Raw genomic sequence first — 27,118 nt, 5'->3', positions numbered from 1 at the left:
ATCTTACAGTTCTAACTTGCCAACCGTGGTCTGTATGGAGTTGTTCAATAAAGGGCCCAAAATTAAGATAGCATAGATGGGAGAGGTCTCTATGAATAGGAATTCCAAAGTATTTGATACCCTGTGAGGGCCAGGCAAAGGGAAAGTTGGACTGGATGGAATCCTGTATGGATTTGGTGAGGGAGATATCGAGGGCCTCCGACTTCGCTGCATTGATTTTAAAATTTGACCATGTAACAAAGTGATCTATTTCAGCCATAACAGCAGGGATGGATATATGTGATTGAGTGATATATACTAGGACATCATCAGCAAATAGAGAGCACTTGTACTCAGTGCCTCCCATCTCAATCCACCTAATATTGGGGTTATGGCGAATTGATGAGAGCAGGTGCTCCGTCACTAGGATGTATAAGAGAAGGGACAGAGGACATCCCTGCCTTGTCCCATTGGTGATTATGAAAGGTGATGAAAATGTTCTGACGCGCCCCCTGGGCCTTGGGACACCCGGAGCCGGACCCTTTTTGGTGGATGCTGGTGGTTGTAGTCTCCGTGGCGGCGACCCGGTTCCGTGGCTCAGGGCGGTCAAACCAGTGGCGGAACTATTTATGTGGTTTTGATGTTTAAATGTCCGACTACGCCACCCGTGGATTGCGGTCAGAGTGAACTGCCGCTGCAGGGCAGACCGCTGAGGCTGGTGTTGTGGGTGCAGCAGAGCATAGCATAACTCCCCACAGGAGGAGTAGAGCCTCAGGGCAGTGTATGCGGAGGATGGGGGTGATGGTGCAGGGCAGCAGCAGTAACGACACGGAGTCAGTGATGCAGTCCAGGGCCTTTACTCACAGTTCTTATTATCCAGACCACGTCTGCAGGTAACGGCTGCCCACGTCGTACTGTGCTCACCAGGTGAGGGGCTCAGACAACTCCCAGATAACTTTGGAGCGCTTCACAGGACCCCCTTTGTGTGTCCTTTGTCTGGCCTTTCTTACCAACCCTTCTGTCCGGCTGCCTCGGGCCTCCTCTTGGTAAACTTGGCGCCAGTTTCCCTGACCCTATGTGGTGCCTTCCTAGCGGGTGTAGCGAGGGGCTGCGCCACATAAAATATCACAGCCTCCGGTTTCTAGCTGAGGGTCATGTCCCGCCTCCACTAGTTTTGGGGACCGGTCTCCCCCTTTGACCTGACCCCTCCACGCAGGTGGATTCGGGCGTGAGGTGGCGACTCGCCCGTCCGCACCCCTGGGATCCCTTCGTTCCTCGTTCCTGGAGCCTTCTCCGCTCCTCTTCCTTCCTTCTCCCTCTTCCAGGCCTGGGCCTCTGTTACTAGGCCCGCCTCTGGAGCAGAGCTCATGTAGAGCCCCTGCTCCCTGTCACTTCTGCTCAGACTTCTCTGTACTGAACTAAGATGGTGCCCACCTTTTATACTCCCTTCTCAATGCACCCAGGAACTGCTTCCTCCCTGCTCCTGCACTACAGGGTTCCCCTTCCTCAGTGTTCCCTCCCCCCACTCCAGCCAGGGCCAGGGACCGTCGTGCCCATCTCAGGGCCATATTGGTCGCCCTGCCCCACGGCAATGTGGTGTAATGCATGCAGGTGTCAGGTCCTGATCCACACTCCATCCTTACCTGAGAGTGAGATATCACACCTCTGGGTGAGGTGCAATACCTCCGTAGCAACCGAGCCCTCAGGGTGCTACAGTTCCATTTATCTTCTGCCTAGGTGACGTATTGTGATATGGCGTGCCAGGAGACTCTATGGAATGCTTTCTCAGCATCCAACGAGACTATCTAATTAAAATTTTTAACTGCATCTAGCCCAGAAAATACTTTGTGCCTAGTAGCAGTGTCGGCTAGTCAGCGGATTATCCCGGCTGTTAAGCAAGCTACACCACCTGTAGTTTGGACACTTAATTTTTTCAAATTAAGACACAAATATCACAACGGGTACTCAGTGAAGAGCATCAGGAGGCACCCCAAGGCATAGGGGCTGGGACTGGCAGTAAGATGCCTTGCGGTGGACAGCCGAGCTTGATCCTCATAAAAGCTTTTTAACTGCAGCAGCTTTAGTGGACGCTACTGTATCTGGAATTACGCGGCTGCTGGCATGAGACTTGCCCTCCAATAGATCCTTGTAAATGGATTAAAGTGTATTCATTCAAATTAGAGAGACAATTTAAATTAAAAAGCTTAGAGCAGCCTCCACCACAGGGGGGCTCGCTCGACCCACCAGTGGACAGACACCAGTATTGGGAGAGGGGGGCTGGCCGTCAGGGTCCACCGCGGCTCTGGCACAAACCCGGTGACACGGAGGTGGCACGGGCAGGAGCGGACTGGCCGTGTTGGCTTCTCACTTTTTGGATTTTAGAAGGGCATGACATTCCTATATCTGTGTCTCCCCCTCCTTTTACTCCTCCACCTCTTTTCTTTTCGCATGACTATATGTACTTGTCACTTTTCCATGTGTTAGTTATGTCTTCTGAGCAGTTTGTCAGCTTTTGGACACCTTTCAAAGTGTTTTCTATGTGTTTCTATGTGTTTTTGTTTGCCTGCCATTGGTTTTAACGGTGTTCGAAGGGGTTCGACGAACAGTTCGGTGAACACACGGGTGTTCGACGAACCGAACCGAACTCGAACACTACGGGGGTGGCTCAACACTAATACTGTCAAAGCTAAAATGGAATAGTTTAGACCGGTGTTTCCCAAACTCCAGTCCTCATGGCCCCCACAGGTCATGTTTTCAGGATTTCCTTAGTATTACACAGGTGATGGAAATACTATCAAGGCATCAGGAATTCTCTCACCTGTGTAATACTAAGGAGATCCTGAAAACATGACCTATGGGGGCTGTGAGGACTGGAGTTTGGGAAACACTGTTTTAGACACTCTCTATCCAATGTCACTGAGCTAGATCTAATTTGCAAAGAAGAATGGGTGAAAATGACAGTCCCTAGATATGCAAACGTTCCAGAGACATACCCCAAAAGACTAAAAGACTTGCTGCAGCAATTGCAGCGTAAGGTGGTCCTGCAAAGTATTGACTCTTGGGGCTGAAAACAAAGGCACGTCACAATTTTTAGATTTATATTTTTTAAATACTTAGAAAACCATGTACAATTTCCTTTATACTCCATAAATACCTCATACTTTGTGTTGGTATAATCACATAAAATTCTAATAAAATACATTTAAGTCTGTGGGTGTACTGAGAAAAACTGTGGAATAATTCATGGGGTATCAATATTTTTCAAGGCACTGTATATATACAGTATATATTTTTTTTCCCAACAGGATAAGAGAGAACCATTCGAAAATATAAAATCATTCGTGTTTTAATTTTTTCAAAATTTTACATGAAAATGCTCTTTAATTAATTTAAATGCTATTTATTAGTATTTTTTATTAAGAAAGAAAAATGTTGATGCCAATCTAAATTGTATCAAATAAATTTGTACATATGCGAATATTCTATTGCATTTTGGATGTATGACATGTGATAGGAAAAATGAAAGGTTCATTCATCCAAAAGACTTCATATCAAAAATAAGTATATCTGCGACATCAATGTTACGGAAAGCAACATTCAATGTATGTACAAGCATTCTGGTACCCAGCGATAAGCATAAGTTCAAATCTCAACATCACTTTGAGGTCGTAACTCAAGAGATAAGCAGAACATTGTTTGCTTTAAAAATGTCATGCAGGGGAATATAAATCTGAAAGATGCTGGGCCTTAGAGAAATGAAATATCAAACAGGAAATACAGGAGAAAAGGTGCATCATGCTGCTGCAGTCACACTGTGTAACACTAATGGAGCTTTCTTCTTTTGAAGCTCATTGTATGGCTTAGTATAAAAGAAACTCCCTTAGGATTCAGAAGAGTAACTACAGCAGAAAATATGTGAGAAGAAGGAAAACATAGGAAGAGACAAATAACAAAAAGCTTTTGACTAATCCTTGTCAAAATATTTTCTGAACTTGAGCATGTAAATGATAGAGAATCAGGAAAAATATTCCACTCTATTTGCAATTTAACACAACATGTTCTGTTTCAGAGAATAAGGACACAGAAAATGCAGAGAATTCTATGTTGGACATAACAAGATATCTTATGCAACACCGTAACTATTTCTTCCTCTTAGCTATTCTTATAATATGAATAAAAAGATGATGTCATACTCTGTTTGGTAAGATGTCTGGATTATTGACCCATTGTGTCCATTAACAGGCCATCCAAGTCGGAAGTACATTGTGGCCACTTGCTTCAATACATATTCCTGAAAGGAACATACACATTGCATTAAGTATTTATAACTTTTTCTATGCACTCTCATATCAATATACAGAGGAAGAAAATACATATTTCTCATTATTTCTAAGTACTACATTTTATATGCTACTGTTGATTTTGGTTTAATTTGTAAAATGTTTAGTAAAAGTGAAAAGTCTTGGCCACACTGCTCAATGATTGCATGTTGTCAGACAATATAGTTTTTAATGTTTGTTCTTAGTCTTTTAATTTTTTCTTTAATTATGCCTCCTTCTGGCATAAAGCTTCTAATTCTGAAATGTTCTTTAATAAATATGTTCCTATGCACTTTCTAGTTGGCTCAGGAAATCACACAAAATGTTTAGGACCACTTATAGTAACATCCAAACTTTGATGGAGTTTATTTTACCTGAACAATGTTTCTTGTTCTATACAATTTGATACAATCTATTAAGAAAATTAGAATCATCTTCATACTAAGCAATTAACAAAGTATTATTTTCTGGAAATTATTTTAGAGTTTTTATTCCACAGCATTTTACATTATGTAAGTGTTGCAGGTCATATTTGAGATGTTGACTTGTGAAGGGAGTGCTGATGTGCTTTTATTGTAGTGCGACTAACATACATTATTTTGGGAATTTTCCTTTTTTTTGGAACCAGTAGACTACATCTTCTCTATGCTATCAGTTATGTAACTCAAGTAAGATGTCCTGGATGTATTTATGAAATGTTTATGAGTAATAAATAGAGGTGAGCGGATCTAATAGAATTCAAATTTGCGAAACTGTGCAGATTTTCCTTGAAAATTCAATTAGCAACAAAGTAATTCTTCACATTTCGAACATTTCTTTTTATGCTCATGCTCTAGCATCTAAGGTCTCTCCAAACCCCAGAACATAATAAACGTGAGATATAAATAAAAAAAAAAGGTATATTCACCTCTTTGCGACACCTCCGCTGCTTACTGTTTGCCATCTGGTATTCAGAGCCCCCTCTTCTTTCCCTTGTCCATAGATGCATCTCCTAGCCTGTTTAATCTAGGCCAGGCCTTACAACCGCAAGTAAGCTTCAGAGGTCATTGAATGTCAAGTGTTGTGATATCATGGACATGTGATGTGCAGTGACCTCCGAGACTTGGTAACAGCCATAAGTCCCACCTGGAGTGACCAAGCCGGAGCTACCACAGCAGAAAGAAGAGACATTGAAAACTGCATGGCCGGCAGCAGCATCACTCAGATATGCCGCTTTAACAGAAAGAAGTGGTTCTGAGAACCGGATGACAGACAGTGAGCAGAGAAAAAAACAGAAAGGTGAACGGTGAGGTAAATATAAGTTTTAAGTTTTGCCAGCCATATACAAAGCAACAAGATGGCAGCAGACTGGCCAACAAATTTGTTAAATCAAAGCAAAGCAAATTTACAAAAAAAGTATTTTCCACAATACAGATTTTTTTAATATATAGCATTTGAGTAGAATTTAATTGCACTCAAATCAATTTTCTCACCTCTAGTAATTATTATGTGCATTTTTGAATCACGTTGCAATGCGAAAAGGTAACCTGTCAAGTCCCTCAAGCCTCCATCACAGCCATTAAGTTTTAGAGCCCTATTCCCACTTTCAAATAATGTCTTTTATTTAACCATTATAGCTTTTTATGAGTGGCATTGAATTTGAGTTCAGTCTTATTAAATTTAGTCCTGATGAACTCAAACAATATGCAATTCAATTTGTGAGAATCTCCAAAAGAATGTGTGACAACTTTTCACACACTGTAGATTATTGAATCAGCCACAGAAGGCTGACATGATCTTGGGCGCATATATGCAGGCTTCCCATAATGTCTTGCAGTTATAAGAGTCATATGAAAAAGCAAAGTCTATAAAGAGGGACATTCATAGCCTGCATAAAAGCATAGGCAGGGAATACAGCAGCCATATTTAATGTCATTTAGGATAGTGAGAGTACATCAACGTTCACAGCTCAGTAATATAGATAGAAAGAAAAGTCATAAAACAATGGACAAATACTGGACAGAGAGTATCATGTTGTACATCTTCAGCAGTGAAGAATAGAAGTGTAGTAGTCTGTAAATATTACAGAGATTCTATTGAAATGGGCAGAGAGAGATAGGAGAGCTGCTAGAAGCAACAGTGAAAGACTCAGAGTTTCAGAGCAGTGATATGATGTACCTGACATTTGTTCTTACATATTTCAATTTAAATTACACATTTTTCTTCATTCTTAATCTAGTAGAAAGCGTATCATGGAATCAGACACAGTGTACTTTTTTTATCACAAGTGACTGTATTGACTTTTTGAATTTCTTGTGCAATCCCTTTGGTGAATTCTCCAAACTCCATATATTTAACCACAACTCTCTACTTCACAAAGTGTGTTTGTCACAAGCAAACTTTTTCCCATTTGCTTTACTAGTAGAGATGAGGGGTGTTCGACTCAAACTTTTCGCCAATCTCAAATTCGAGCTGTTTTGGGCAGTGTCCGAGCCGTTTGGCGAACCTGAACGATTTGAAAAAAATTCGGCTGTTCGAGGTTATGTTCGATAACTGTTCGTGCACCAAAATCATAACTGGATTTTTTCTCAGTAATGCTGAAAATTAATGTTAATACGCAGTTTGAGTGTACAGCGGGGCGGGGGGAGGGGCAGGGGATGGATCTCTGCAGAAATAATGAAGATCTCCATTTTTTTTTCTCTTTCCCGCATTTACAGTGGGGAGGTGCAATCTGTCAGCCTATGAGCAGCGCACACACGGAGCGAACTGCTTTTTTTCACACAAGCAAGTGCATGTGTCATTGGCAGTGTATGTCACATGTCCTTGCCCTATAAGACCCAGCCATTTTCCCCGTCGCTACCATTTTCTCACTGCTGCAGCTGCGTGTTAGACGGCACCGCTGTTGCTGTGTGCGCAATACTTTGTTAATTTCAAGCCAATTTTCGCACAAATCTACAGATAGCTTGGGAGTAGGGAATAGTTGTGATTGCAGTCCTTTTAAGGACTAGGTTACATCATTTCCTATGACTTTTATCAGGCAGGTCTGTGCTCTTAAATAGATAGGTTGGGAGTAAAGACTAATTGTAATTGCAGTCCTTTTCAGGGCTAGGTTACATCAGTTCCTATCACTTTTATCAGGCAGGTCTGTGCTCTTAAATAGATAGGTTGGGAGTAAAGACTAATTGTAAATGCAGTCCTTTTCAGGGCTAGGTTACATCAGTTCCTATCACTTTTTGCCAGGCAGGTCTGTGCCAGTGCTGTGCAAGTTTTTTTCAGAGCATTTGGCTAAATCTAGCAAAGCAAATCCTTTTTGTCCTCTTGCAGTGTGTGTTAGTCAGTGGAGAAGCCTATCTGTGTTGCAAGCTACACCACCTGTGTATAGAATACAAATTTTTGAAGTAAAACCTTTTGGGCATAGCATCATTCTATTAGTCCATCTATACTAACCTCCACCAGGTTGCAAATTCAATCTAATTTTTTCTGCATCTAGCTCTGAAAATATATTTCGGCTTGTTGCAGTGTGTGGGACTTGTTCTATTAGTCCATCTATACTAGCCTCCACCAGGGTGCAATTTCAATATATTTTTTTTCTGCATCTAGCTCTGAAAAAATATTTCGGCTTGTAGCAGTGTGTGGGACATGTCCTATTAGTCCATCTATACTAACCTCCACCAGGTTGCAAATTCAATCTAATTTTTTTCTGCCTCTAGCTCTGAAAAAATATTTCGGCTTGTAGCAGTGTGTGCTAGTCAGCGGATTATCCCAGCTGTTAAGCAAGCTACACCACCTGTAGTTTGGACACTTAATTTTTTCAAAAGAAATGGTTCGGGCCCCCGGGACACTCAGTGAAGAGCATCGGGGAGGCACCCCAAGGCATAGGGGCTGGGACTGGTGGTAGGACGCCTTGCGGTGGACCGCTGAGCTCGATCCATATAAAAGCTTTTTAACTGCAGCAGCTTTAGTGGACGCTACTGTATCTGGAATTACGCGGCTGCTGGCATGAGACTTACCCTCCAATAGATCCTTGTAAAAGGATTTAAAGTGTACTCATTCAAATTAGAGAGACAATTTAAATTATAAAGATTAGACCTGCCTCCACCGCAGGGGGGCTCGCTCGACCCACCAGCGGACAGGCACCAGTATAGGGAGAGGGGGGCTGGCCGTCAGGGTCCACCGTGGCTCTGGCACAAACCCGGCGACACGGAGGTCGCACGGGCAGGAACGGACTGGCCGTGTCGGCTTCGCACTTTTTTGGTTTTAGATGGGCATGACATGCCTATATCTGTGTCTCCCCCTCCTTTTACTCCTCCACCTCTTTTCTTTTCGCATGACTATATGTACTTGTCACTTTTCCATGTGTTAGTTGTGTCTTCTAGGCAGTTTGTCAGCTTTTGGAAACCTTTGAAGGTGTTTTCTATGTGTTTCTATGTGTTTTTGTTTGCCTGCCATTGGTTTTAACGGTGTTTGAAGGTGTTCGACGAACAGTTCGACGAACAGTTCGGCGAACATACGGGTGTTCAACGAACCGAACCGAACTCGAACACTACGGGGGTAGCTCAACACTATGTGCTAGTACAATTTGACAGCTAGACATGACACACCTATACTTCGGCCTGCTGTTACTTTTTCCTTTCACTGTGCATACCTACCTAGTAGGAAAGCATTGTTAAATCCTTTTTGGCCAATGTTGAATATGTAGGGGTGAAAAGATTGTGAAAATGTAATTATTGTGTTTTATAAAAAGAAATTCTTTGCTTCTGGAAAGTGTATTAGAGGAGGAGAAAGTGGAAACCTTTATGGAATATAGGGCTCTTCACTCACCTCAGTCAAAGCAAGAAGATGTCACTTCTGACAGCGACACTTTTGAGTCAGTGTTCTTCATGTTCACAAACTACTTAGTGGGATAATTTTTAGACCACTTTTTAATTAAAAAAATGAAAAACCTTTCACTATGCTGCATTATTAAATTGTCTGTTGGTTACTAGAGATGAGCGGTGTTCGACTAGAACTGTTCGCCAATCTCAAATTCGAGCTGTTTTGGGCGGTGTTCGAGTTGTTCGACGAACCCGAACGATTTTCAAAAAATTCGGCTGTTCGAGGTTATGTTCGATAACTGTTCGTGCACCAAAAGCGTGTCCTGCATGTCTGGCGCTATTTAGAGCACCAATCATGCAGGGATTGTCTGCCACTCACTGTAATGCCACAGCCATGGTGGTTGTGGCATTACAGTGATTGCCCAAATCGATGGGAACAGTGCCAACAGTGAAACATGAAAAGCCGGCAATTCAGCAGCGGCATACACCGGTACCCGACAATTTAGAACCGAAAGAATAGAGCTTCACACATAGATTAGATAGACATAAACATGTCAGCCACATATATACGAAGTACAGTGAAAGTGCTGCTTACTGTACTTGTCATTTAGCGTAAAGGATTTATCAAAAAAAATAATAGTGTTTTCATGCACCGTCTCTTTAAAAAAGCCGGCCGGCAATTCAGCAGCGGTACCCGACAATTTAGAATAGAAGGAATAGAGAATCACACATAGATTAGATAGATAGAAACATGTCAGTCACATATATATGAAGTAAAGTGACAGTGTTGATTACTGTACTTGTCATTTAGTGTAAAGGATTTATCAAAAAAAATAATAGTGTTTTCATGCACCGTCTCTTTAAAAAAGCCGGCCGGCAATTCAGCATCTGTACCCGACAATTTAGAATAGAAGGAATAGAGAATCACACATAGATTAGATAGATAGAAACATGTCAGTCACATATATATGAAGTACAGTGACAGTGTTGCTTACTGTACTTGTCATTTAGTGTAAAGGATTTATTAAAAAAAATAATAGTGTTTTCATGCACCGTCTCTTTAAGAAAGCCGGCCGGCAATTCAGCATCTGTACCCGACAATTTATAACAGACAGAATAGAGCTTCACACATAGATTAGATAGATAGAAACATGTCAGTCACATATATATGAAGTACAGTGATAGTGTTGGTTACTGTACTTGTCATTTAGTATTAAAATAAAGGATTTATTATTAAAAACATTGGCGTGGGGTTCCCCTTAATTTTAGGCTCTAGCGGAGGTTAAGCAGACAGCTGAGGCAGATGTTTGAAGCCTGGGAAGGGGGTAATACCCACGGAGGTTCCCAGGCTACTAATATCAGCCCCCAGCTGAATAGATAGCCTTTACTAGCTATTATAATGGGAGACCCCCCCAAAAAAAATGACGTGGGGTCCCCCCTAATTTAATAGCTAGCAAAGGCTAGGCAGACAGCTGGGGGCTGATATTAATAGCCCAGGAAGGGAGCCATGAATATTGGCCCCCTCCCAGGCTAGAAACACCAGCCGTCAGCCGCCCCAGAAATGGCGCATTCATAGGATGCGCCAATTCTGGCACTTAGCCTCGCTCTTCCACGCTGCCCTGGTGCGGTGGCAGGGGGTAATATGGCTGGGGTTGATGTCAGCTTATAATGCCAGCTGACATCAAGCCCAGGTTAGTAATGGAGAGGCGTCTATAAGACACCCCCATTACTAACCCCATAGTCAAAGTTAAAAAAAACACAAACACCCAGAATAAAGTCCTTTAATTGAAATAAAGACACAATTCTTTATTGTTCTAAATTAAACCATACTTACCGTCACGCCCATTCCAGCTGAAGCCAACGATCTCCTGCAATAAAAATAAAATAATAAAGCAACCTCATCCTTACCTTTCCATGGTTCCCACGACAGCTTCAGCTCTGCTACATCGAGATGACAGGCTGGACCGCAGCAGAACGCCGCCATCCAGCCTGTCATCCCGCAGACACTGAGAAGCGCAGGCATGCTTGCGCTCCTCACTGTCTCGCTGTGACGGCATCCAGATGAGCCGAGGTCATGTCCAATGAACTCGGCTCACCTCATGCAAGTCACTTACAGCGTGGGAGAATTCTCACGCTGAAGCGCTGAGTGCAGGAGAATTTTCCCACGCTGTCAGTGACGTGCATGAGGTGAGCCGAGTTCATTGGACATGACCTCGGCTCATCTGGATGCCGTCACAGCGAGACAGTGAGGAGCGCAAGCATGCCTGCGCTTCTCAGTGTCTGCGGGATGACAGGCTGGATGGCAGCGTTCTGCTGCGGTCCAGCCTGTCATCTCGATGTAGCAGAGCTGAAGCTGTCGTGGGAACCATGGAAAGGTAAGGATGAGGTTGGTTTATTATTATTCTTTTATTGCAGGAGATCGTTGGCTTCAGCTGGAATGGGCGTGATGGTAAGTATAGTTTAATTTAGAACAATAAAGAATTGTGTGTTTATTTCAATTAAAGGACTTTATTCTGGGTGTTGTGTTTTTTTTAAATACTTTACTAGAAATTCATGGCGGTCATGTCTAATACTGGCGTGACCCCATGAATTTTGGGCTTGGGGCCAGCTGATAATACCAAGCTGGCCCTAACCCCTTTATTACCCAGTGAGCCACCGCACCAGGGCCCTGGATGAGTTGGGTACAGCGCCAGAAGATGGCGCTTCTATGAACGCGCCATTTTCCGGGGTGGCTGCGGACTGCAATTTGCGCTGCAGATTCCAGCCCCCAGCTGCCTAGTTGTACCTGGCTGGACACAAAAATAGGGCGAAGCCCCACGTATTTTTTTTTTAATTATTTCATGAAATTCATGAAATAATTAAGAAAAAAAGGCCTTCCCTATATTGTTGTGTCTGGCCAGGTACAAATAGGCAGCTGGTGGTTGGGGGCAGCCCATTCCTGCCTGCTGTACCTGGCTGGACACAAATATAGTGCGAAGCCCCACTTCAATTTTTTTAAATTATTTCAGGAAATTCATGAAATAATTAAAAAAAAATTGACGTGGGGCTTCGCACTATATTTGTGTCCAGTCAGGTGCAGCAGGCAGGAACGGGCTGCCCCCCCAACCACCAGCTGCCTATTTGTACCTGGCCGGACACAACAATATAGGGAAGCCCTTTTTTTCTTAATTATTTCATGAAATAATTTAAAGAAAATTGACGTGGGGCTTCGCCCTGTTTTTGTGTCCAGCCAGGTACAACTAGGCAGCTGGGGGCTGGAATCCGCAGCGCAGGGAGGCCCAAGCTTTCTGGGCCACCCCCGCTGCAAATTGCAGTCCGCAGCCACCCCGGAAAATGGCGCGTTCATAGAAGCGCCATCTTCTGGCGCTGTACCCAACTCATCCAGGGCCCTGATGCGGTGGCTCACTGGGTAATAAAGGGGTTAGGGCCAGCTTGGCATTATCAGCTGGCCCTAAGCCCAAAATTCATGGGGTCACGCCAATATTAGACATGACCACCATGAATTTCTAGTAAAGTATTTAAAAAAAACACAACACCCAGAAAAAAGTCCTTTAATTGAAATAAACACACAATTCTTTATTGTTCTAAATTAAACCATACTTACCGTCACGCCCATTCCAGCTGAAGCCAACGATCTCCTGAAATAAAAGAAAAATAATAAAGCAACATCATCCTTACCTTTCCATGGTTCCCATGACAGCTTCAGCTCTGCTACATCGAGATGACAGGCTGGACCGCAGCAGAACGCTGCCATCCAGCCTGTCATCCCGCAGACACTGAGAAGCGCAGGCTTGCTTGCGCTCCACAGTGTCTCTCTGTGAGGGCATCCAGATGAGCCGAGTTAATGTCCAATGAACTCGGCTCACCTCATGCACGTCACTGACAGCGTGGGAAAATTCTCCTGCACTCAGCGCTTCAGCGTGGGAGAATTCTCACACTGAAGCGCTGAGTGCAGGAGAATTCTCCCACGCTGTCAGTGACGTGCAGGAGGTGAGCTGAGTTCATTGGACATGAGCTCACCTTATGCACGTCACTGACAGCGTGGGAAAATTCTCCTGCACTCAGCGCTTCAGCGTGGGAGAATTCTCACGCTGAAGCGCTGAGTGCAGGAGAATTCTCCCACGCTGTCAGTGACGTGCAGGAGGTGAGCTGAGTTCATTGGACATGAGCTCACCTTATGCACGTCACTGACAGCGTGGGAGAATTCTCCTGCACTCAGCGCTTCAGCGTGAGAATTTTCCCACGCTGTCAGTGACGTGCATGAGGTGCGCCGAGTTCATTGGACATGAACTCGTCTCATCTTTATGTCGTCACAGCCAGACACTGCAGAGCGCAAGCATGCCTGCGCTTCTCAGTGTCTGCGGGATGACAGGCTGGATGGCAGCGTTCTGCTGCGGTCCAGCCTGTCATCTCGATGTAGCACAGCTGAAGCTGTCGTGGGAACCATGGAAAGGTAAGGATGATGTTGCTTTATTATTTTTCTTTTATTGCAGGAGATCGTTGGCTTCAGCTGGAATGGGCGTGATGGTAAGTATGGTTTAATTTAGAACAATAAAGGATTGTGTCTTTATTTCAATTAAAGGACTTTATTCTGGGTGTTTGTGTTTTCTTTTAACTTTGACTATGGGGTTAGTAATGGGGGTGTCTTATAGACGCCTCTCCATTACTAACCTGGGCTTGATGTCAGCTGGCATTATAAGCTGACATCAACCCCAGCCCTATTACCCCCTGCCACCGCTACAGGGCAGCGTGGAAGAGCGAGGCTAAGTGCCAGAATTGGCGCATCCTATGAATGCGCCATTTCTGGGGCGGCTGATGGCTGGTGTTTCTAGCCTGGGAGGGGGCCAATACTCATGTCTCCCTTCCTGGGCTATTAATATCAGCCCCCAGCTGTCTGCCTAGCCTTTGCTAGCTCTTAAATTAGGGGGGACCCCACGTCATTTTTTTGGGGGGGTCCCCCATTTTAATAGCTAGTAAAGGCTATGTATTCAGCTGGGGGCTCATATTAGTAGCCTGGGAAGCTCCGTGGGTATTACCCCCTTCCCAGGCTTCAAACATCTGCCCCAGCTGTCGGCTTAACCTCCGCTAGAGACTAAAATTAAGGGGAACCCCACGCCAATTTTTTTTAATAATAAATCCTTTATTTTAATACTAAATGACAAGTACAGTAACCAACACTATCACTGTACTTCATATATATGTGACTGACATGTTTCTATCTATCTAATCTATGTGTGAAGCTCTATTCTGTCTGTTATAAATTGTCGGGTACAGATGCTGAATTGCCGGCCGGCTTTTTTAAAGAGACGGTGCATGAAAACACTATTATTTTTTTTTATAAATCCTTTACACTAAATGACAAGTACAGTAAGCAACACTGTCACTGTACTTCATATATATGTGACTGACATGTTTCTATCTATCTAATCTATGTGTGAAGCTCTATTCTGTCTGTTATAAATTGTCGGGTACAGATGCTGAATTGCCGGCCGGCTTTTTTAAAGAGACAGTGCATGAAAACACTATTATATTTTTTAATAAATCCTTTACACTAAATGACAAGTACAGTAAGCAGCACTGTCACTGTACTTCATATATATGTGACTGACATGTTTCTATCTATCTAATCTATGTGTGAGGCTCTATTCCTTCTTGTCTAAATTGTCGGGTACCGGTGTATGCCGCTGCTGAATTGCCGGCCGGCTTTTTTAAAGAAAGCGTCTTCTGAGCAGTTTGTCAGCTTTTGGACACCTTTGAAGGTGTTTTCTATGTGTTTCTATGTGTTTTTGTTTGCCTGCCATTGGTTTTAACGGTGTTCGACGGTGTTCTAAGGTGTTCGACGAACAGTTCGACGAACAGTTCCTCGAACATCCCGGTGTTCGACGAACCGAACCGAACCCGAACACTACGGGGGTGGCTCAACACTATTGGTTAGTATACGCTTACCATTTGTTTCTATGGGGAAGTCACTTTCACATTGCTAAGTCTGTGTTTGTGTTAAAGAGCATGAAAGGTGTTGGATACAGTCTTAAGAGAATTGGAGATTTTGTATTATTATGATTTGTGGTAAATCAATTCAACACAAATTAAATTTTTGGGAAAAAGTTGTTAAAATTGGCATTTTTCAAAAGAATTGATCATCTCTACTAATTAGCAAAGACTAGTATGGGAGGTATCATTTCACCCAGACTGGTACCGTTTCAGATGTTTGAACAATACCTCCATGGACATGATTGATGTTACCCCCACAGGCTTTGTCAAGTCTAGAATGGTGTCAGTGTGACATTATGCTTAGCTTGACAGTGAAGCCAACAGACTCGTATGCTCCAGAAGGTATAGTGAAATTGCTGCCAAGATGACGATGCCTTTTTCAAGGATGTCATTCATGCCCAGAGTAGTGTAACCATGACATCTAAAGACAGTCTATTCTTGCTGACATGCACTAGTCTAGACTTATTGGCATGTGGTGATCAATATTATATAAATTGTTTTGACACACGTATGAAGATTTGTCTGTAATATCAAGGACATTATTTGAAAGCAGAAGTAGGGCTCTGCAGCTTACCAGTGGCAGTTTGATAGTGTTGGAGACATTGCAGGTTTCTTTTAGTTGAAGTTTTAAACTATATTAGAAAGAAATTAATAAATTATTTTGTTTACGTTGTGTGATGGTAAAAATATTCCAAATACATTGTATCTATTAGTCTATCTAATCTGTCTCTTATTGTTATACAGTTAGGGCCTGATGCATTAAAGCTTTCATGACAGAATTCTGATGTAAAAACTTTGAAAAGTCACAAAATTTAGAAGCAACTCAGAGATTAACCAAAATATTGTGACTTTTGGTGTTCTCACTCCAGTATCTCCCAGCTCTAAAAAAATTGGTGGAGGTGGGGTGGGACAGGGGTGTTTTGACAGCATTCACTATGCCACAACTCTTACTCCAGTGGGTGTTGGAGAATGATTTATGGCGAGGTACACACAGAGGTGTTCACCACTCATCGATCACTCCTGAGACATTTTGCACAACCTTTAGGATGATATTTAGGGAACACACTATCTGAGTAATGGGATATCATGGTACTCAACCTGGTGGATTTAGTTAAACAATGTCAATGGAGATTGAAAAGGTAGCACTCACCATCCCTTTATTCACATCATGATAAAAACAAGGATGCAGGAGAATGCAGGCATCACTATGGATGGCCGTTTCGTGTAAAACAATGCTTTAACAGGTTCTGATGCCAAAGGTTTTTTAAGGGATGGTGAGTGCCACCTTTTCAATCTCCATTGACGTTGTTTAACACTCGTGAGGCATACTCTTTTTCATGAATCAGGAGATTCTGACTGCAGCACACCCTCTCATGAAGACTGATCTTGATGAATCAGGTCCATAATGTTTAAAAGCTAAATTAAATAAATACAATTTTCATAGGCAGAAAAGGGTAACAAAATTATAAAGTAGATTGCTTCCTTAAAGGAGATGCAACTTCCAGACAACCCACACTTAATTGCTCCAGTCAGGTGCACAAAATAAACAAAAACTGCTTACTAACCTCTAGGACTAGCGCTGCTCCTGCAATCTTTCAGCTATCACTCACAATAGTTTTGGAAGTCCACTTGGATTAATCAAGTAGATTACAGCAGGGAGAGCTCAGGAGAGGAAAGTAAGTATGCATTTTTTATTTTCTACAACAGACTAGAGCTACTAAGAAGTAGTTGTCAAGTAGTGGACAACTCCCATAAAATTATTAAAGGGGTGGTACAAGCTTGCAATGAAAGTCTGCAGTCAAAGTGATTGCAGACTTTTGAATCCTGAGAATGTGTGGTACACTTGCTGGCAGGATTCACTGGTGTTACTGATGCAAGCAGGTGGTCATCTGACTGCAAGTATATGATTTACATACATGCAGTCACATGTCGACTAGACATGATCATCCTCTCTCAATAAAAGTGCACTGAGCAAGAATGAGAGTGCAAATCGCATACATGCGGTCACATGATAGCACGCTTGCACTGGCAATGCCAGTGAATCCCGACAGCATGCACATCACATGCTGTCAGAATTCAGAAGTTTGCAGTCACATGGAGTGACTGCAGACTTACATTATGAGTCTGGACAACCCATTTAATCTTTTACCATTTTGGTTACCTTTAAAAAAATTTGATTTTCAAGTTTTTTGTGATTGATATTCTGTATATTAAATTTGAAAACCATCAACATAATAAGAACACAATGATAAAATAATAACTTTATGACCATAAACATTCCCTAGGTCTGACTCCACAATTCATGCAGTTTCTCTCACTTTACAAAAAACAAATATGCCTGCCGGCTTCAGAGTTATGTTAACATTTTACAGTTACAAATCTTTTTCATTTGTGAGCATTGTTTTTAAGATACATTGGAAAATTTAATAAACCCCTTTTTTGACTACATTCTCACTATATAGTCTTTATTTGTACTTGACCAACAATAGTGATATATTTTCCCTAAAATACATTGATGCAAGATTCTCTATAAAACAACCTTAGAGAAGACCAAAAATGAAATTATGAATGCTTCAGTAAACCAAGGTTTTAGACTTATAGTAGAAAATAGTTTATCTTTTACACTGAATATACTGTAGTCTTCGGTTCGGTCCAGCAATTTATCTAGAGGATAAAGAGCTCGGCTTGCTGCATGCCAGGGAAGAAAATCCTTTTCTTCAGAAAGGTATCTTATAATCTCTAGAGGGATATTTTGTGTCAGATATCCAGCCCTGAAAATTAAAGAAATATATAGATTAAATATCACATTGTAAAGTTTGTTTTGAAGTTACTGTGCAAATAGTTAAACAACCATGTTCTTGCAAGACATGTGACATATTGGAGTCATATAAAATCTTCATCTAAAAACTTATCAAGTGAACTTCCAGGTATTAATTATTCTTTCTACATTTATTATTAAAAACAGGATGCCTGTCACTCTGTCCCTTCAATCTTTTTTCATGTGAATATTCACCTATTCTTTTCATTGACACTTGTTCTATTCATGTTTTTTACATTTACATTGACTGTTTGATCTACATCAAAAAGAAAAATCAAATAAAATAGTTACCCTGAATACATAGCCGAGGCAAATATTTCAGAATAATAATAAGAGTTTGTTCTGGTTGTTATTCTTTTCCCCCTGTGGTCTGTCTATGGATGTTCTATTGTTTGAGGTGGAAAAAAAGATGCATTTTTTTGCATTGTATACATAAAAAATAATGCCTGTGTAATATTGTGTATTACTTTCATTTGCATTGTTTTAAAATATATAATACTCGCCGCAGCATATAGGTATAATTATAAAGAAAGAAAATTGGTTTAATTCCTAAAATTCTACTGCCTTGGTTTTATTTTAATGAACAATAGGAGTTACATGTACCAAACACATTAAATAATCCCATGGATTACAGGATTTTCTTTAACTATTTTCAATAGATGCTGATTTGCTGTCTGGACAAAATACAGGACATTTTATCAGGGAGTTAGAGTCAATTGAGGACATTTGCATAGGTTGGCTTAAGGGTTAATTATATTATTCCCATAAAATTCTTTATGTTAGTTTAAGGTCATCATAATAGGAGTTAATACTCGCATAAGTGTTTAAAGGTCAATTTCCTAGACTTAATATTATATTTAAACTGGTTCGTAGGTAACACCAAATATTCTTGATGTTTTCGTTATGTAAACAGATTCAAGGAGATGATCCATAGCTGGAAAGTATGAATATATTTCAAGTTTAATTCATCTAAGTTGACCTCAAATTCTTTATATTTTTTCACACAAATGCGTTGAATACCGTTTATTTTTGGAAAACAATTAATAAGATGATTACATTCAGGCTAACTATAGCCACCACAAGGTGAAGCTCACAATATGGAGCAGTGTATGCAGCTCCTAATATGCTGAATAATAAATTATTAAAGTGGTTTACTAGGTTTATAATATCGATGGCCTATGATTACGATACTTCAATAACAGATCATTTGGCATCCAAATTCCAGCACTTCAGCGGTTCAGGTGTTGAAAGGAGCTGCAGTTTGAGTGCTGCAGACTATTCAAACTTAACATGATGTCATCTACTTGCATCATTGACCTAAATGAATCAGCACTGCATCCAGCACACCAGCACAAGACTAGACAGGCACTGTGACCCTTTCAAACAACTGATTGGCTGGGGTACAGATAGTCAGACACCAATAAAATAAAATAAATAAATAAAAATTATCTTTCCTAACAATAGCCGTCTATTTGCTGATCCTGGAAAACCCATTTAAGTCATCTAATGATAAAGAAGGACATTTTTTAACAAATTCACTCCAGTCACTTACTGCCTACTAACTCCTAAATATCAAACATAAATTTTAATTAGTTATTGTTTTTGATGATATACATGTACATAAACTTTAGATTAAAAGCAGTTGTAACAAAAATTTTTAATACCACCACAAACTTTGTTTTTTACAAAATTTGCTTTTTCATTGCTTTTTGATCTTTTAGTCAGCATGTCATGAGTTTTGAACTTTTACTAACAAATAAATTGTTAAGGGGACGGTTGCAAATAACTTTATTAATAATAGAAAGTAACCGAACCCGGGGTCCGTGATGCAGCCTGGAAGACTGCGGCCGAACACCTTCCGGGTAAGAAGGTAAAACAACCAACATTTTACATTTGATGAAAGGAGAGCATTACAGGATTTGAGTGGTGACACTTCCCTTATCATAAAACCCTCCGATAAGGGAGGGAACATAGTGCTTCTAGATTGTGATCAATATGTTTCTATGTGTATGAATATTCTTTCAGATACCATGACATATCAGGTATTACAGGGTGATCCTACATCTGCTTTTATGAGGACCTTATCTGACATTCTGCAACAAGCTAGACAAAATAATCTGATTTCATTGAGTGAACTGAATTTTCTGCTTCCAAAATTTCCTGTGATTGCAACTTTTTATGCCCTTCCTAAGGTTCATAAGGGCTATCCACCATTGAAAGGGAGGCCAATAGTTTCAGGTGTGGATGCATTGAGTCAAAACTCAAGCATCTATCTTGATCAGATGCTTAGATCTTTTGTTACAGCTCTCCCATCCTATCTGAGAGACACAACAGATTTATTAACAAAATTGGATGACATTACAGTTGATCCTGGTACTATTTTGGTTTCCATAGACGTGGAGGCATTGTATTCTAGTATCCACCATACGGCTGGTCTGATGGCAGTGGAGTCCTTTTTGAAAACAAGGGGAAACCACTTGATCCCACACAACGAATTCATTCTTCGGTTGCTTGATTATGTTCTTACGCATAATTTTTTTCTTTATCATGGGAGATTCTACCACCAGCTTAGGGGCACAGCGATGGGGAGCCCCTGTGCCCCCACTTATGCTAATTTGCTCCTTGGCTGGTGGGAGGACAACATAGTCTTTGGGGACGAGGATGTCGTCGGGGGCCCCCACATTCAATTTTGGGGCCGATACATTGACGACATCCTCGTCCTCTGGACTGGAGATGAGGAGTCCTTCATTGGGTTCATACAGCGCCTCAATGAAAATGATTTGCGCCTTAAATTTACTTATGAGATAGGAGGTAAAAAGATTGCCTTTTTGGATGTTATAATATCAATTGATGAATCTGGCTCATTGAGATCATCTATCTTTAGAAAACCATCAGCAGCAAATAGCCTATTAAAATGGGATAGTTATCATCCGGTTCCTTTGAAACAAGGGATGCCTAAAGGCCAGTTCTTAAGATTAAGGAGAAATTGCTCCTCTACCTCTGACTATATTCATAAGGCTAGGGACCTTAAGGACCGTTTTTCTGATCGGGACTATCCAACAAGGGTGATCAATAGAGCATTTAATCATGCCTTTAAACAGGATAGATTTAAATTACTGGTGTCTCACTCCAGGCCCGAACAGACCTCCCTTACTAGGCTAATTGGAACATATGATGATCAACATCCTAGGATTATGACAATCCTGAGAAAATATGGGGTATCTTGAGGACAGATCCGGATGTTTCCAAATGGATTGCAGACTATCCCTCTGTCGCCTTTAGGAGAGGCAGATCTGTCAAAGATCACCTAGTACATAGTCACTTTGTGCCCCCCAAGAAGGAGGGGACCTGGTTGGATAGGAGGTCTACTAGTACTTTTAGATGTGGACAGTGCACTTATTGTCATTATGTCTCCATCTCAGATACATTTGTGAGCTCTGTAACTGGACGCACCTATAGGAACAAACATTTTGCTAATTGTAAAACAATAGGTGTCGTCTATGTATGTACGTGCACTTGCCCAAAAGATTATGTGGGAAAAACCAGAAGACAATTTAAAGTACGTATTGGTGAACACTTAGGTGACATCCGAAACAAGCAAGATACTCCTCTAGCGAAACACGTCAATACACACCATGGAGGTGATTTAAATTCTATTACATTTCGTTCTATTGAAGTGGTGAGTCCCTCAGTGTGACAGGGGGACTGGGATAAAAGAATTCTGCAGCGGGAGTCCAGATGGATTTTCTGGCTCGAATCTCTGAATCCCGGGGGTATTAATGAACAGTTAAGCTTTTCTAGCTTTGTATAGCCTTACTGTTGTTTCAATTAGCCTTACGGATAAAAATCCTGATCAGCCTTTTTTATATATCTACAGATAGTCCCGGTGTGTGTATTCACCATACTGGTGGACTGTAATACTGGCTTAGTTACTCACACATAAGTGGATAATATGCTACCTATCCCCCCCCCCCTTTTCTTTGGGGATGGATGCACATCTTTTTAATTATGGTGGAATATTCAGCTCATCTTGTGATTTTCCGCGTCTATTGTTTTGTGGTAGTGATTGTCTCTTTCATGTTCCCGTTGAACTGAGAGTAGCGGTATCCTCCATGCAGATAGTGAAACGCAGTCTGCGTTCCACCTGGTGGTTCCAGGAAGTGACGTAAAAAGCGGGAGGATACGTACTTTGCTTACGCATTCTTCGTACGATCCCTTAGCTAATACCCTGGGCTACGCAATCGGAAATGACGTATTACGTTGGGACCGGAAGTGATGTTTAACACGGTGGTACGCCAGTTTCTTAAAGCTTGCGTCTCGTAGTCAGGGTAATGCTGGGATTGATCACAGGTGAAATTAATCTCGTGGCACATGGCATTCCACAGATAAATAGGGATGAATCCCACCATTGAACATGCGGTTGGACTCCGGTATACAAGGAGCTATTATGCGGGCATCTATTATGGCTCATCTCCTCTAATATTTCTTGTCCCCTGATGAGCCCCACATTGAGGAGGGGGTGAAACGCGTAGGGACGAAGGGACTAATCCTAAGGAATAACTTTACTGCTGATGATTTTACACCAGTCTGAGGGACCTTGAAAATTGATGCCTGGAGTGCTGTTACTATTTTGGGGAGTTCTGAATTGTGGATTGACTATATTCAGTTATGTATATATAAAAAAGGACATCTAATGGACACCACTCAAGGCACTGTGTGAATCTCAGATGGACTAGAGATTAAGATAAGTGTATTACTATTTCTTATTTGGTCTGACTAGTACACATTTTTACCTTTTCCAGTGGGTTGGGACAAAGGGATTAATTATAATCTTATTTGCGGATGACTTTACACCAGTCTGAGGAATCTTATAATATTGATGTCTGGAATATTGCTATTATAGCTTTGGGAAATTTTGTATTGTGGATTGACTACATTTAGTCATTGTACTAAAGGCCAACTAATTGATATCATTTATGGCATTGCTTGAATCCTAGTTTGATTGGGGATGAAAATATTCTTAATATTTTTTTCAGACTTGCTCTGACTGGTATACATGTCTATCTATTTATATTAGTGGGCAACTGTAAATCAAAAACCTTCTATTGGTGCAACTATATCTATTTTTGCCCACTCCCCACTGATATGGTATTGTTGTAATTTTTTATATTGAGCATCTCAATTATGACATGAATAGTCTACAATTGGTCCATTTATATGTATGTGTGTGGCATCTTTTGACTGTGTAGGGATACCTAGGGTAAGGAGAGGGACAGCCTCCGAGGAGCGGGGACACCATCTGAACCTTAGGGTGAAAAACACTCCGCTGTTAGGTAGGGAGAGCAATCTTATTAGGTGCTATCCAGGGTAAGTTTGTCTGAATTAATTGCTAATTTCATATTATATTCTCCTTACATGGTATCCTGTTTTTGAGATATATGTGTAGTTTTTTCTCACTTGTACTATAGAGTACACTTTTAAGGATAATTATTAAAAGTTAATTTTTATTGGGTATTTTTTCTGTCTATGGTTCTCTGGTAAATATATATACCCTATCACCAATTTAGTTTGGTGAATATTTTTCTGGTTTTTCTCAAGAAGGTAAAACAACCAACTAATATATAAATCCCTCCAGTGTTACTGCACACCGGGACGGGAAAAGGGATTTGCACTATCTCCGTTAACTGCACGAGAGATGTGCGACAAATAATGTAGCCGTAGCCCTGTTTACTGCACAGAGGCTACGCAGCAGGCGCTAGGACGTGTGTGTGACTCACGCCGGCGTATACGTGCTCCCAGCCGGTGTGCTACCAGACTGCGGAGTAACTCTCCACGTGACTAACAGGCGGTGCCAGGAATACGGAGTCCTCAGTCTGCTCGGGGTGTACAGCGACCCCCTTGTCGGAGCCAGACTGTCAAACGGAACTACCTGCCTCCCTCCAGCTAAGACTGCCTATCCCCAGCTAAACCTGCCTGTCCGAAGCTAGAGCAGCAAGAGAGCACGTGGAGCCCAAACAGACAAGCGTCCACACAGAAACACAAGCTCAGCTCATTGATCAGAACGCACCGCCATGTTTGTGGGCGGGCTATTTAAAGAATAAGCCTTGCCCACCATCGCATTATTGGTGGCACTACTAATGACGTCACCCACGGCCAATCAGGCGGTGCCAGGTCACTGGATCAGCTGACACCAAACCACCAATCACGGTCCGCCATGTCACGGGCATGCTCAGTGCAGTGCATCCTGGACTTAGGCTGTAGTAGCCCTGTTCCCTCCGCAACCTATGCTTCACACTACTAGGAACAAAGACCTGAGAGACAACTTGTACATCTCATGCACCAGCTAGACGTTGGGACAGACGGTGATGCTGAGCAGCATCTGCCCCAGCTAGACTAGAATGGGAGACCACAGAATCCACTGATGATTCTGAACCAATTTCTGATCCAGCAAACGCCCAACGCCTAACATTATGCCCCCTTCTAACTACCCCCTCCACTTGACGCTCATATTCCTCAATGAGCAGGGGAGCATGAATGTGGTCCACTGGTTCCCAGGAATGATCCTCAGGTCCATGGCCCTTCCAGTGTACTAGGTAATATTTTTTCCCACGAACCATCTTAGACCCCACGATCGCCTGTACCTCGAGATCATCACCCCTAGTGTCTGAAGCAGGTTGGGGTTCAGAGAATTTTGTCAGGCGAACCGGCTTAAGGAGCGACACATGAAAAGTGTCGTGAATCTTCATGTGTCGTGGTAACTGTAAACGGTACACTACGGGGTTTATTTGGGCCAAAATTCTGAAAGGACCAATACAACCGGGGGCAAACTTAGCAGATTCCCCGCGTACTCTGATATTGCAAGCCGCGAGCCACACCCTGTCGCCCGGAGAGAATACGGAGGCCGGACGGCAATGAGTGTCAGCCGACTCTCTCATCCGATTCTTGGAGGCCAATATAGCATCCTGGGTATGGTTCCAAACCTCCCGCACCTCCAGAGCCCAATCTCTGACCCCAGGTTCCACAGAGGAAACTGGCATAGGAATAGGGACTCGCGGATGTTGGCTATTACTTAGAAGAAACTGAGTATGACCTGTGCAATCCGCCACTGCATTGTTTAGAGCAAACTCTGCCGAAGGAAGCAATATCACCCAATCATTATGGTTGGCAGATACGAAATGGCGCAAGTATGTCACAAGCATCTGGTTAGTGCTTTCCACCAGACCATTGGTCTCCGGGTGATAGGCAGTAGAAATATTCAGTTCAATGCTAAGCAAATTACACAATTCTTTCCAGAACCGGGAGGAAAACTGTGGACCCCGGTCACAGACAATCCTATCAGGCATTCCGTGGAGATGGAAAATGTGACGAATGAACAGTGATGCCAGAACCTGGGAGGAAGGAACCCTAGGAAGAGGAACCAGGTGAACTATCTTAGAAAAATGGTAAGAAACCACCCATATTGTCGTGTTTCCCCGGGACTTAGGTAACTCGACAATGAAATCCATCCCAACCAGCTCCCAAGGTCAATCTGCCACGGGTAATGGATGAAGAAGACCAGCCAGCCTCTGATGGGACGATAAATTTCTTGCACAGGAGACACACGCTTGAACATATTCCTTAACGTCCTGGGGCAACTGAGGCCACCAATACGACCTTTGGAGAAACTCCGTGGTACGTTTGACCCCAAAATGACCTCCGATCTAAGAGGCATGTGCCCAGGAGAGCACATCATTTTGTAAATTAGGAGGAACAAACGTCCTTCTGGGGGGAACCTGGTTTAGGGACACTGGAGCCACCATCCACATACACTCCGGAGGAACGATAAGCCTGGGATCGTCATCGTCCTCAGCCGTATCCATGGACCGGGACAAAGCATCCGCCCGAGGGTTCTTTTCCCCTTTTAAAAAGTGAATGGAAAAATTGAATCGGGAAAAGGAAAGAGACCACCTGTTCTGCCTCGGGTTAAGACGCTGCGCCGTCTGTAGGTGCGAGAGATTATTATGATCGGAATATACCACGAAAGGATGTTTAGCTCCTTCCAAAAGGTACCTCCACTCCGAAAAAGCCATCTTAATAGCAAGTAATTCTTTGTTCCCAATCGTATAATTCCTCTTTGCTGGAAAGAAGGTCTTGGAGAAGAAAAAACATGGTCTTGTCCGACCCTGTTCATTCTTTTGAGAGAGAACCGCTCCTGCTCTGACAGAGGAAGCGTCGACCTCAAGGAAGAATGGCTTGTCCACATCCGGGTGACAGAGAATGGGAGCTCTAGAAAAATAGGATTTAATCTCCCGGAACGCATTGGATGTCTCCTTAGACCAATTCTTGGGATTGGCACCCTTCCTGGTTAAAGCAGCCAAAGGAGCCACCAGTGTGGAAAAATGTGGTATGAACTGCTGGTAGTAGTTGATAAATCCCATGAAGCATTGTACCGCTTTAAGGGAATGGAGCTCCTGCCAGTTCTGTACCGCCACCAATTTTTGTGGGTCCATGGTCCAATCCCTTACTGGATATGATGTAGCCCAGGAACGGTAGAGACTCTCGTTCGAACTGGCATTTCTCCAGCTTACAATACAGAGAATTTGCACGCAAGCGTTCAAAAACTCTGCGAACATTCTCTTTGTGTGTGGAGAGGTCCAGGGAAAAAATAAGGATATCATCAAGATATCACGGATGACAGCAGCAAATCCCGAAAGATATCATTGACAAAATCCTGAAAAACAGCAGGGGCATTGCATAACCCGAAAGGCATGACAAGATACTCATAATGACCATCATGAGTGTTAAAAGCTGTTTTCCACTCGTCACCTTCACGGATTCGCACAAGATTGCATGCCCCTCGTAGGTCCAATTTTGTGAAGATGTTAGCCCCTCACAACCTGTCAAACAGTTCAGAAATTTGGGGCAGAGGGTATTTATTTTTGATGGTGATGGCATTTAATCCTCTGTAATCAATGCAGGGACATAAATCACCCTCTTTCTTCTGGACGAAGAAAAACCCCGCTCCAGCAGGAGAGACCGATTTTCTGATAACCCCCCGGGCCAGGCTCTCTTTGATATAATCTGACATGGCCTGGTTCTCAGTGACCCCATGCAGATCCCTGGGCAATGTACTTAGGGCGCGCGCTCCCTCCCTCTTAAAGGGGCAGCATGTGCTGTCCTAAATAGTCCCCGGCCAATTGCCGGAGGACTGCCCCTATATAAGGCACCTCCTCCAAAAT

General features: G+C 42.4%; 1 protein-coding gene across 1 annotated transcript in view; it reads right to left on the bottom strand.

Annotated features, from left to right (window-relative positions):
• TRHDE (thyrotropin releasing hormone degrading enzyme) overlaps positions 1-27,118 on the bottom strand; it is a 1,416,750-nt gene that overhangs the window by 132,058 nt on the left and 1,257,574 nt on the right. Inside the window, exons 13-14 of the mRNA XM_073651798.1 lie at positions 17,706-17,853; positions 4,173-4,270 (exon numbers count right to left, since the gene is read on the bottom strand). Coding sequence (XP_073507899.1) covers positions 4,173-4,270; positions 17,706-17,853 — 246 coding nt within the window. The remainder of the gene's footprint in view (positions 1-4,172; positions 4,271-17,705; positions 17,854-27,118) is intronic.

Source organism: Phyllobates terribilis, unplaced genomic scaffold (genome assembly GCF_046119375.1).
Source record: "Phyllobates terribilis strain yellow unplaced genomic scaffold, ASM4611937v1 Scaffold_11__3_contigs__length_659146591, whole genome shotgun sequence".
In the NCBI taxonomy this organism is placed as follows: domain Eukaryota; kingdom Metazoa; phylum Chordata; class Amphibia; order Anura; family Dendrobatidae; genus Phyllobates; species Phyllobates terribilis.
The sequence above is the reverse complement of the archived record's forward strand: the minus strand, read 5'-3'. Positions and strand labels throughout refer to the sequence as shown.